The sequence below is a fragment of the Schistosoma mansoni genome (assembly GCF_000237925.1).
Source record: "Schistosoma mansoni, WGS project CABG00000000 data, supercontig 0136, strain Puerto Rico, whole genome shotgun sequence".
NCBI lineage: Eukaryota > Metazoa > Platyhelminthes > Trematoda > Strigeidida > Schistosomatidae > Schistosoma > Schistosoma mansoni.
Genome location: NW_017386039.1, coordinates 633,535 through 645,652, shown reverse-complemented (window position 1 = coordinate 645,652; position 12,118 = coordinate 633,535). Strand labels below are relative to the sequence as shown.

Sequence of the window (12,118 nt, the reverse complement as noted above, 5' to 3'; positions counted from 1 at the left end):
ACTAGTCTAAGTTATTCGACATCACATGCATTATGATGAGATATGAAGGACTTTGAGGTAGTTGGTTGAAAACTCTTGCTACTGTAGTCGCTAACTACTCAGTGATCGATCAGGTTAAATGTTTCAGTTCTATAGGATGCTAGTCTTAGCATAAATGATTCAGTGGTAACGTCTAATACTGTGAAGTAGGTTAAAACGGATTCAAATTGAAAAGATAGAATCAGTCTCCTCAAGTCAACGGATACTCTTTGCTGACGACGGTCAACTAACACGAAACTTAGGTGAAGAAAAACTTGGTACAAACTAATTCTAACTGAATAACTTCAAAAAAAACTATGTTTAGTATGTAAAACCATTCGAAATGAATCATTTGAAAAGGTAACTAAGGGTTCCATTCATGAAGTTAACCAGAAAGTCTAAACCAATTGACTTTTCTATCCAGCTGTTTTTTCTTTCCTTCTAGCAGGTTACAAATCTTCAAACTAGACGTAAACTTTTCAAAGGGGAAATGATACTGTTCAACTTAAAACTTACATATATTAGAAGAATTTGTAAAAACATAAGAAGCTGAAGAAAAGGAAGGTCACCAAGCCGAAAGTGAAGACACCGAAAAAGCCAAAGGTCACTTTGACAAAGAAGTCAGTAAATAAGACCGTGAAGAAGCAGACAGCACATATTCGCCGTGGTATTGTACATGGTGTTGGGAAAGACGCCTTTGTGCGAGTTGTGAATAAGAGTAAGGATGGTTCTGATAAATTTAAAAAAGCCAATGCTAATCGTAGACAGATTATGTGTAGTTGGAACCAGAATAAGATAGCAAATGCTCTTTTAGAAAGAGGTTGTGAATGGCGTTTTAAACTTCCTAGAGCTAGTCATCGAGGCAGTGTATGGGGACGCATTATAAAGTCGATAAGAAGGATTCTACAATCACTACTGTTTCAAAAGGTATTGACGGACGAGTCTTTGGAGATGTTTTTAATAGAGATTGAAGGGATAATGAACAATCGACCATTCGTAAAGCTAGTTAACGACTGTGATGACCTGGATGTACTTACGCCAAATAAGTTATTGTTAGTTTACAGAGGTGTATCATTCGACGAAGCGCAGATGAGTAAAACGCGCTTATATAACGAGAGATGGAAGGAAGCTCAACAACTAGCCAACCTATTCTGGAACAGATGGTTACGGGAGTACCTACCAACCCTTCAGGCGAGATCCGAGTGGTTGGACATGAGGAAGAATCGACAACCGGGAGATTCGGTGTTAGTAAACAATACTGGCTCACCGAGAAATCTGTGGCCGAAAGCTATAGTTAGACAGGTCAATTATGGTCCAGATGGACGAGTCAGAACAGTTCGACTGAAGACAGTAACCGAAGAGATCAGCCGGGATATACGGAACCTGTGCCTACTGGAAGAGGCCGATTGTTTGAGCGCGACAGTAGAGAAGCCTGAATGTGGTGTCCGCTTGGGGGGGAATGTTAGTTATGTCCATAACTAACCAATCAAATTGTTGCTTAAGCTCCCACCACGTCAATCTGGTCTGACGTGTCTGTAAACTATCCCTGTTGCATGTGACTTACCAATTGAAAGACATTATTATCCTATTATATTAGTGTGACTCATAAATTTTATTCATTTTATTAAGACACGCAATACTGGTCGGTATGTTTGTGCGTTTCACTTAATGACTGTAATTCTTTAATTATTGTACTAATCTAATCGTTTTTTATGTTTAGAAACAGATAAAGTTTAAAGCCAAGTTGTCCTTGTTCTGACTATAGCTTTCACATAGACTCTGAGATCGCCAGTATCGTGTTTACAGTTTAATAGCATATCTGTAGGACAAAATAAATCCTACACTCACATCGAGATTATCCGCTATCGCCATTTTGATAGTGCAGAGTTGAAGTTTTCTAATGTTGAATAGTCTTAAACTGGAAAAAACTATTTAATACTTCCTAATTTTAAGTGGTTCGGCCAGTGCCAGAATTGTTAATAAGTACTAGATTAAAATGAGCAACCCAAGTCCTGGACACCTTAAACGATTGAGATTCATAATATTAGTGGTTGACTGACTCATTTTATCATAAGATAACTGACAATGTTCAAAGAAAATCGTATTAATATTACAATAATACCCATCCATTTAACAAGCTTTCATGTATAGACTAACCTCGGTAAGTTCGCGCTTTCTTACGTTTGCGTAAATTTTTTTTGGTAGACAGAGAAGTAGATTTCTTTAATGAATTTTGTAAATCAGTTATTTCTTCTGAATGTGATTGACAAATTATGCTCTTGTCAGTTAGAGATACTTTGGGCAAGGAATCACTGCTGATACGATTTGCGCGCATATGTGTCCGCTGAACATGACGTTCTAACAACGTGGAAGTAGAAAATCGCAATGTGCACGAGTCGAAAATGCATCTAAATGGTTTCCCTTTGGCATCTGTATGATGAAGTATATGTTGTTCCAACCATGCAGCCGAAACACTAGGTCTTCCAAACACCCGACAATCCTGCCACAAACAACTAAAATATTTCCGCCGACTAGACAACTGTGGGACGACATGAATTTGTTGAATGTGATTGATTAACTGAGTCCTTTCAATGTCAACACACTCACAACCCTTCCATTTACAAACGGAGGAAATACCACTGGACCCACAGGAAGTAGATGAAACAGAAGAAGCAGAAGTATCTTGGACTGAATTGATCACAGACTGTTCTTTGAGACTGTTTTCTTCTACAGGCGATTTAGGGTCAGGTGAACATTCATCCCTATTTAAGAAAACATGACGATGCTTGAAGTGATTTCTTCTTCCTACATTCCTGTTCCCATGACGCAGACGAAGATTTAAAGAATCAGATAACAACGACAGCTTGTTGGCCAATCTAGTGTGGGACTTGTTTGTTAGAGCACGAGTCCGAACAGACAGCGAAGGTTTCAGTTGAGTGCAAACTGTGTGTGTCATGCTTCTTGTTAAAATTAAAGGCAGTCATTGATCGTCAGCTCCATCATGATATACAATCCTAAGCACCAAAGAAAAATACACAAGGATTTGTTGACAGTGAAGATATACACAATCATTTACTTATGATGGATCTGGGGTTGCCACTTATGTGAAAGCCTATCTAGTAAAAATGATCGCTCACGATGTACAAAACTGCCACCAATAAGTAGCAAAGACACGGTTTTTCGCAATATATTCAAACTGAAACTACTAACGTAAATTGTTTCTATAAACCATGCTAAGTTTGTGGTCTTAAGTGCTGTTATGAGGGCCGTTATCACTTCCCGGTTGCTTACGCTGTGAAAGGGTTCTCCTTGAGGTACCTGAAAAGGAAATAGGGTTAAAGTTGATCTTCGTGACCTGATAGCATGACCGCAGTGCCCAAGGTACAACTGCTTGAGGTCGGTCACACGACCATTTTGTGGGTAATTTTAGTCTTAGCTCCATACTTGTTGGGACCTTACCGCCGGAGACGGATATCTGTGGGGTAAGGCGAGGTGTGCACTTTTAGAGTAGACCTTTTCTAACCCCATCCCTCCTTGTGGGAAGGCAGCATCGCTGTTATGCTGGTTGTCTAAAGGAAATACTTTACTGCCGTCACACGTCTGTACAGTCAGCAGTACGACTTCGCTCTAGTACCTTGGGTTTGCTGCTTTTAGTCTTACTGTTATTCAATAGATCTGCCTGGCATGGTAGGACCTTAAGGAACGATTGTTCTATCCAGTATAGCCTGGTTAATTTATCACGATAGGCAAGCACGACTACCACGTCAAGGTAGCAGCGACAGTCAGACATGTTAAGTCTAATTGTGATTTTCTTACTATTTCTTAGTTATTTCTCAGAGCACCAACTTTAAAAGTTTTGAACGATTTATTTCAAAGTATTTGTTATAAGGAATAGAAGTTGAACAGAGGCCACAAAGTGCGATACTACTTCCACAGTAAAACATAACATTACGTTAGCGTCAGCCAGTAACACTGAATGAATCTTTTTATGTACGCTGTCGACATCCAGTCAGTCACAACGTAGAATCTGTATGTATGTAGATCGGTTCAAGTTTACATATCCCACTAGCACAGAGATGAATTTTTCAGGCCAACTTTCAGAATAGAGGTAGTAACAGAATCAGTGATAATAGGAAAGATTAGGCATCGAAGATGAGGCTCAAAAAAATATAAGTTAGCGAAATAAAAGTACAATAGAAGTTGTGAGGAATTTAGAAGTTGCGTAGAGACAAAGAATGGATGTACCTACCCCACTGCAAACGATCTTGAGCCATGTTATTTAGAGTCTCGAACCATTGGTTACGATAATCACGCGGATCCTAACCATTTAGTCTGTACCTATTAGCACGTCTAAGTCCCATTGTCGGTGAATTTATAGACTGATGCTATGTTTTGGTTTGGCAGCCCCTCGCATTCTTCCTGCCTACTCCTACACCAAAAACCATTTCCCGTCGAGGTAGGTGGTAATGGACGTACGAAATGCATGTCATAACCACCTCAGTTAATGTAGATTGACTACATCACCAACCGATTTTCCATCTTCAACCACCACTCCGTTCTTAACCTAGACTATGCTTACTCCGTGGTCCCAAAATTCATGAGCAATGCTTCGTAGACACCTATGATCGAATAAAAAAACCTGCGAATAACCTCTACTCTTCATAGCCATGTTTCACATCCATAAAGTAAAGTGGAATGAACTACTACGCAGTAAAATCGCCCTTTGATTGGAAGACGGGTATCTAGCCTACTCCACAAGTGACGCAATTCGGCAAAAGCCAATCGAGCCTTCTCAACTAGTGCCGAGATTTCGTCAGATACCAGACGAACAGCACTGATGAGACTCACAAGATAAGCTAAGCGGTCAATCGATTCAACTACTTCACTCCCGATCACTAAATCAGGTGATGACGCAAGCCAATTCTGAAGTGAAATTTTACATTTGGAGTTAGAGAACGCATGCCAAACATGTTTGCACCGTTGCTTAAGATGGTCAGAAGACTGTATTTTGCCAGCGTCTTCACTAAACAACTATATCATCTGAGTATTCCAAGTCGACAAGTGAATCTACTGGCAGATCAACTAAAAATTCAGACAATGAAAGTGTTATTTCAAAAGCATGTCTATGACAGATTTAAGTAGAAATGAAGAAGACAACCCTGATGAACACCACTTGAAGTAACCGATTCCAATGACAGTTCGCCATAAGCTCGATCAGAAGTGTTCGAGTACAGAGCCCGTTCTAAGTTAATGTACTTTCAGTGACAGATACTGTCACAGAACCTTGTTATTAACAGAGTCAAACATTGCTTTAAGGTCAAGAAATACAACCATAGTCGGATGTCGAAAAGTATGTGTCCCAGAATCTACCGAAGGGTTAATATTTGGTCCATACATCCACGTCAAGATCTGAAACTAGCCTAGTTTCCTCGAGTTTGTTCTACAAGAGCTCTATTTGAACATTAAAGCATTACTGGGGCCAATATTTTGGACACTATATTAGTTAAACTGATTTCTCTGTTTATCACAAGAGAATTTTTGTCGTGTTTTATAAACTAGGACGATTAGTGATCGAGATCGATCTGATGGAACTACGTCCAGTTCCCAGACTTAAAATAAGATTTCAGTTAATATAACTGCCAAAACTAAACCACTACCCTTAAGAATATTATGAGTTACCCCCATCAGATCCCGCTGCTCTCCATCGCTGTAGATTGCTTAAAGCCTTTTACAACTCACTAAGATTTGGATGACCTACATCAGTTTGCCATTCAGGTTTCTTGGAGATAATGGGTGACTGCATTGTGGCTGAAGGCCAGTTGAACTATTTTCTAAAGTGTTCTGCCTATCCGTCCAATCTCCTGAATTGAGAGTGAACAATAGTCTAGTCTTTTTCCGAGATAGTTTCGCCGACAGCTGTATTTTTAATACGTTTCCTTGATAAGTCTGAACAGTCCATCGACAAGTCAGTTGTGGAGGTTATCTAGTCAGACGACGTTTCTTGGTGTTTGTCATAAATAGACGGTTATCTACCTACTTGAGAATTAAAATCACCTGCCACTATCACTACATCAGAGCGTTTAGCTTTTTAAAGGATGTTGGATAGCTTGTCATTAAACTTCAACTTCGTCCAAGCTGAAATCAGTGGGAGCGTAGGTAGAGATAACGAAGAGGCAACAGCCAGGATCCCTGTGTTTCCGAGTCCTTGCTGCCCCGTTTAGTCGAATAGCGCTCAAGCGATTGTCTTTTGGAATCCACTATAACAGCCTGTTCTATTTTAGAACTTGATGCTATACCGACACCAGTGGGGCTGCGGGAAGTAGCAGTAGGGACTACAGATACTGGAAGTGTAAATTGCACCGAGTTTTTATACTGATAAGGTGAGGTCGAATTAATGACTGTAGTCGGATTTTGTATGTGTGTTTCGTAGACGCAGCACACATCGATGGGATGAGATTCGAGAGTCCTAGCCAAAGAAGCTTGTTGTCCTATCTGATATAGGTACGGACATTAAAAGCCATATGTTGTTTAGAGCGTAGTTTTAGGAGATAAGGAATAACATTTCGTGAACTCAAATCCTTAGCATTATTGGCGCGTGGTGACAGGGATAAATGAGAAGGGTTAATAGTGGGGGGTGGAAGAATTATTAACGGGCGAGAGAGGGATTCGATCGTCAACAAGATGATCTCAAGTGGTGATAGAGGTGCGATAGCAGTTGTCAATTCGCGGCTGCCCACATCATGTAAGGATATTTTTATTGAGGGACCTGAAAAGGAAGCTGAATTACCATGGTAGTATTCAAGATAACTCCAAAGGAAAAAGCTTTGGAAAGACATAAATAACGAAATCTTTAAATTTAGTAACGTGTATTTACATAAACTATTTACAATCAAAAGATTGTGATGGCCTGTAGAATGGTCAGTCAGTCAGCATAAGCAATATAAAATCTGGAACATATGTTCATCGGTCTAAGTTTTCACAGTATATCAGTACAAGATATCAAGACGAATTCAAGAATAGCAGTGTTATTATTAGCAGAGAAAGACTGGGTGGACAAAAACACAAAACGAAATCATGTTTAACTTTATCACTTCTTACTTAGTGGTTCTGATATATGCGAGTATCTTTTGCGATCTGTGGTTTACCAAGTAGAGTTTATAATGGGTTTCTCCAGTCAGTGATGGAAAATATACACTCAACTAGTTACACAATAATTACATAACAGAACTCCAAATCCGGTTGACTATACTACATCCAGTGCCTTTTGTTAACTTCTTTCTAAGAAGTAGAAAGGAAGGTATAAAGTAATTTTATCCTCATGATTTAATGGAAGACAAGTGTATACACCTACGCCATTGTGATCGGTTCTGAGTCATGTCACTCAGAGTCTCCAACCATTGGTTACGATAGTCACGAGGACCCAACCAAATAGTCTGCATCTACCAACATGGCTCAGACCAAAAGTTGATGACTTTATGGACTGATGCCACGTTTTGGTTTGGCCGCCCCTAATCCTTTTCCGTCAGTCTTCAACACTAATCATCATTGCGCACCGTGATAGTCAGTAGTTGGGCATGCGTAATACGTGGCCCGACCACCTCAGTTGATGAAGATTAACAACCTCATCAACTGACTTTCCACCATTCCCTAATACTCTGCGTCTAACCTCACCATTACTTACCCGATGATTCCAGCAGATGCGAGCAATATTCCCAAGATGTTTGTGATCAAATACTAGTAATTTACGAGTATCCTCTACCCTTAATGACCACGTTTCGCAGCCATGAAGTAAAACAGAACTGCTACGCAGTGTACTTTTCCTTTAATTGACAAACGGATATCTTGTCCTCACCACAGGTGACGTAAGTTAGCAAAAGCCAAATGGGCCTTTTGAACCCATGCAGAGATTTCGTCAGACGTCAACCTGCTAGGGCTGATCAGACATCCAAGATAAGTGTTTTCGACCACTTCTCTCTATCCTTAGTTCAGGTGTCGATGCAGACAAGTCCTGAAACAAAAACTTGCGTTAAGACGGGGATAGACGCACATATCTACAGTAACAGTTATGTATAGTTACCACTACGGAAATGTTTACCTGAAGATATACGCAAAAGCTGATTAACGTTGACGAATGTTCTTAAAACTTATTCAGTTTGAAACAATGTTTGACAAACGTCAATTTTCTAAATTAAAGTCTAATTTGCAGGACTTGTGTAAACGCTAACAGTACGGCCGTAAATTTAGGTTAGTTATTGGGAAATAAAACTTCAAAATGCATAAAACAGCTCATGACTATAACACATCTAGTTGTAAGTAACTCGGCATTTTTCTCGGTAGAAATCAAGACCTGCTAAGGAAGTTAAACTAATGACCTGGAGGAAATAAAGAGCCGGTGACTCAAAAAGTACATTCAATGAATATACGTCCGATAGTGCAAAGAGTGATCTGTACTCAAGTAAGGCTTGAGACCAACATGACGCAAAACTACTCAAGGCCTTTCTATTCATCCTATTCCCACCATTAGGTTTACCGGTGGAAAAGTGGTCTTAGTGCCTATTTCTATCTACAAATGCATCTAGGTTGTGAGACTTGTGGGACTGCTGTATTACATCGAGCAGAGTGATTGTGTTTATAATCATTTTGACATACTTATGTCACATAGATTGAGCTGGAAACTAACCACGTCAGATGACAACCAAATGACGAATCCTCTGGGTAACACAACAGCCCTGAAAGGTCCTCGTGATATGGGTTTCTCAACTATCTCGAACTTACAAAACAAGTTGAGCGTGGAGAAACGGCAGAGCGAGCCCATTTTGTACACTTACGTTTGATAATGGGATGAATACACGATTCTTAACACCTCACAAGTTGTCCTCCTACGAGTTTTGAATCTCCTACCTCAGTCTACTTAGATGGCGGGAGTTGTGAGTTTTGCCGTTTTTTTCAAGCCATGATGGATAATGTGTCTCACTTACTATCAGTTATAACAAGTTTTTTGATGTCACTGTCGTTTTTCTGTTCATTGATTGTGCAACATTCTTCATGTTGACCCTGCTTTTTTAACAACAGAGCTAGTTACTTTAAGGTTTACCACCAAAGTAATTACATACCTAGGAGTTTTCTAGATTTCTAGCAAAATTCTAATTCAGATGAATGTATTCAGTTTGGAGCCTTATCCGCGTCAAAAGTTTCTCATCGACTTTGTTATCTCTCGTTTTCGCCTACTCGTTGTGTACTGAAGACCGAAGTTCGCTCACTGACGTTGTAAGCTATGTGAAAACTTTAAAGAATGATTACACGATTTGATTTTTCCGTTGGTTCATGGAAGACTCGCAACCGAAACAAGCTGGTTCTTCTCAAATGCAGCACACACCGAAAACGTATTAAAAAGCATCATGAAGTCCCGTAGCCTGGTCTCCTTGATTTGTATTCTTCACATTCCCGACCCCTTCCAACAATTTAGCTGCCCGAATCTTCAGTGAACTTCAATGGTCCAAAGATAATAACCGTGAATCCAGTGACTTTGTGTTGGATCGAAAGAGTAAAAAGTTACTCTACCGGTATCCTGTATTCCTGTGCACTTTAAAAACAAAAGGAAGTAGGAGTCACTGGCTAGAGCATCAAAAATTGATTTGTCATTCTCCATTATCGATTTCTCATAGGACACAATATTTTGGTATTAAATCAGAGCTCAGAATAGAAATCTAAAATTTAGATTCATGCTGCATTTGAAAACACTAATTTTTCTTCTCAGTGAGTGCGATCCCCATTGCATGAATCACGATAAATGAGAATTGGAAATAGGCTAGTTCAAAAAATGTTTTTAATGTATTAGAACAAAACCCTAAATATATATATATATATGGGTTCTAATTTTTGTTTTGATCTTTACAAAAACAAGATAGTGGCCGAAACGGTTATGAAATGGAAGACAACTGAATTTCTTTCCCTAGGCACTTCTGCACTGAAAATGTTGAGTCCCCAATTGAAAAGGACTGAGGAGATAGTATTATCACAACTCAAAGTGAAGGGACGTATTGATGTAAGCCCGACAATAATAATTTGGAAATTCCTGAATTTAGATATCAGTGTAAGATAGCGAGTGTGTATCAACCTAGGTTAGTTCGTCGATAGCTACCCGATGATCTTCAGTTGGGATTAAAACACTACGGTTAGAACAATTATTTACTCTCTTGCTTTGTGAGAGCATCCTATTTCCTGTGTTTGTGCATCGAATGGTGAAATGTTCGTGTATTTTAATTAGCAATGTGGCGCTCCGCTCTCTCCACTTATTGTGAAACGAACCAAACCACCAATAGCTTATGGTGTTCTTATCCACTACATTACGAGGGTACGTTCAGGTTCCGCAAGTAGTTGGAAGGACTCTCCTCAGAGTCTTATTTGACAGCATTGCTATTCAGCAAATTTCTCCCCGTTTTCCACACAAACCTTAATCCATGACTTGTGTAACCATATCCTCATAGCTTTCAGTCACTTCTAACTAAACTTTTGTTAATTGACTCTAGTTGAGACTTTTCTTCCCTATATCACTTTGTTGTTGTATGGTGCCAGACCGTTGACAATCAGTCCTTACCAAACTGTATTCAAGATCACCCCACAGGACAGTCGGTTATTATCAATTTTTAATTGTCCGCTGGAAAAGTTCATTGGTTGACTTGGTTCTTTCAGTCAGAAATCTTGATCCTATCTCGTTGGGAATCATCTTCCTGGTTCATGGGTACTTCACAGTTGTAATCATTAACAAATTATTTACCGTATAGCGCGTTATTCTGTAAGACACAAAGTTTTTGCCATATAATTTGAGCGTCATTGTTAAGATATCGTACTTTTGGATGGAATGTATCTTCTTATAACCATATAAATTGCACAGAAAATCTGTGTTTTGATATTGTTGCTGAACACTGGTAACTGAAAGATTTGTGGATTGTACGGAGAATTAAAGTATCCTGGTACGGTTGAATAGACCTTGTTCTGCTGGATCACTTGCCGCATTCAGACATGGAATTCATATCATTGTTTACACAGAAACGTTCTGTCGTGATCGTCAGTAGCGTTTCTGTCAACAATCATTGCAGAACACAATCAAGGTGGAAAAACAATGATGTATTTGATATAAGATTCAAGAGGCTGTGTAAAGTGAGCACGCCGACATGACCGAGCCATGACACCTTGATTAAACGTTTCCACGTTGACAGTTTGTGACCCTCAACAGTTCAACTGCTATTATGAGTCTTCTCACTTTGTTTTAAGTTTCAACACTAATTGTCATTGCGCACCGTAGTAGTTGGACATGCGTAACCTAAAGTATATTAGGCGAATACCTATGGTTTAATGTTAATCACTCATCAAATGCAAATTTGCGCACTCGGCTTACAACAGTACTTTAAGTGACAGGATATTTATAGTTAAGTCCCACAGACTGTAACCGGACGGTAAAGCGCTATTTTCTGGAAACACGTGTCATGAAGCTTGTCTTAACAAATGTTGCAAAATGTTTTCGTTACGAATTCCTCGACCTGGATTTACGTAATTTTGTATCATTAAACCGAGGAAATAAATCCAAGACTGGTGTGTAAGAGTTCATAAAGTAACTGGGAACTTTTTCTCGTAAGTTGTATGTCATAGTCGGTAAAACGCTAGACAATGTGTCTGTTATTTCACGAGCACTTGTATATGTTAAATGCTTTGACTGAGCTGTTGCAAAGACTGAATTCTCGGTTACAGAATAACAGATAACTACGTAGATCCAAGCAATACATCTTACTGACGAAGTGATGTTTATCTCACTGATAGACTGGGATTATATGATGGCATGAAATCATAGGCCTAAAGACAATAGAACACACTCAAATCCCGCATCTAGAGTCCAATCGAACTTATACTTCTGCTAAATCAAAGTATCTGCCGAGCGCTTATCAAACGGTAGATCCTAGGATTATTTTATACCGAGTTAATATTGTGTTACTGGATCAAACTGTCACAAACAAGTAGATGGAAATGGGAGAAAGATATGTATATTTGACCATGCATGACATTTCGTACGAAATAATTTAACAATATGTGTAAGTTCACGAAT

The 12,118-nt window shown here is 39.2% G+C and overlaps 2 protein-coding genes across 2 annotated transcripts in view; one reads left to right on the top strand and one right to left on the bottom strand.

The window, feature by feature from the left end:
* Nucleotides 1-2,140: 2,140 nt before the first annotated feature.
* The window catches only part of Smp_066420 (hypothetical protein), a gene marked incomplete at both ends in the record, with an annotated part of 81,733 nt that continues 71,755 nt past the window's right edge, over nucleotides 2,141-12,118 (top strand). Inside the window, one exon of the mRNA XM_018789297.1 lies at nucleotides 2,141-2,148. Coding sequence (XP_018646481.1) covers nucleotides 2,141-2,148 — 8 coding nt within the window. The remainder of the gene's footprint in view (nucleotides 2,149-12,118) is intronic.
* On the bottom strand, nucleotides 2,171-2,974 carry Smp_066430 (ae-1 binding protein aebp2, putative; the record flags this gene model as incomplete). Its single annotated transcript, XM_018789330.1, has 1 exon — nucleotides 2,171-2,974. One exon carries the CDS (start codon nucleotides 2,972-2,974, stop codon nucleotides 2,171-2,173), a length of 804 nt encoding a protein of 267 aa, XP_018646484.1.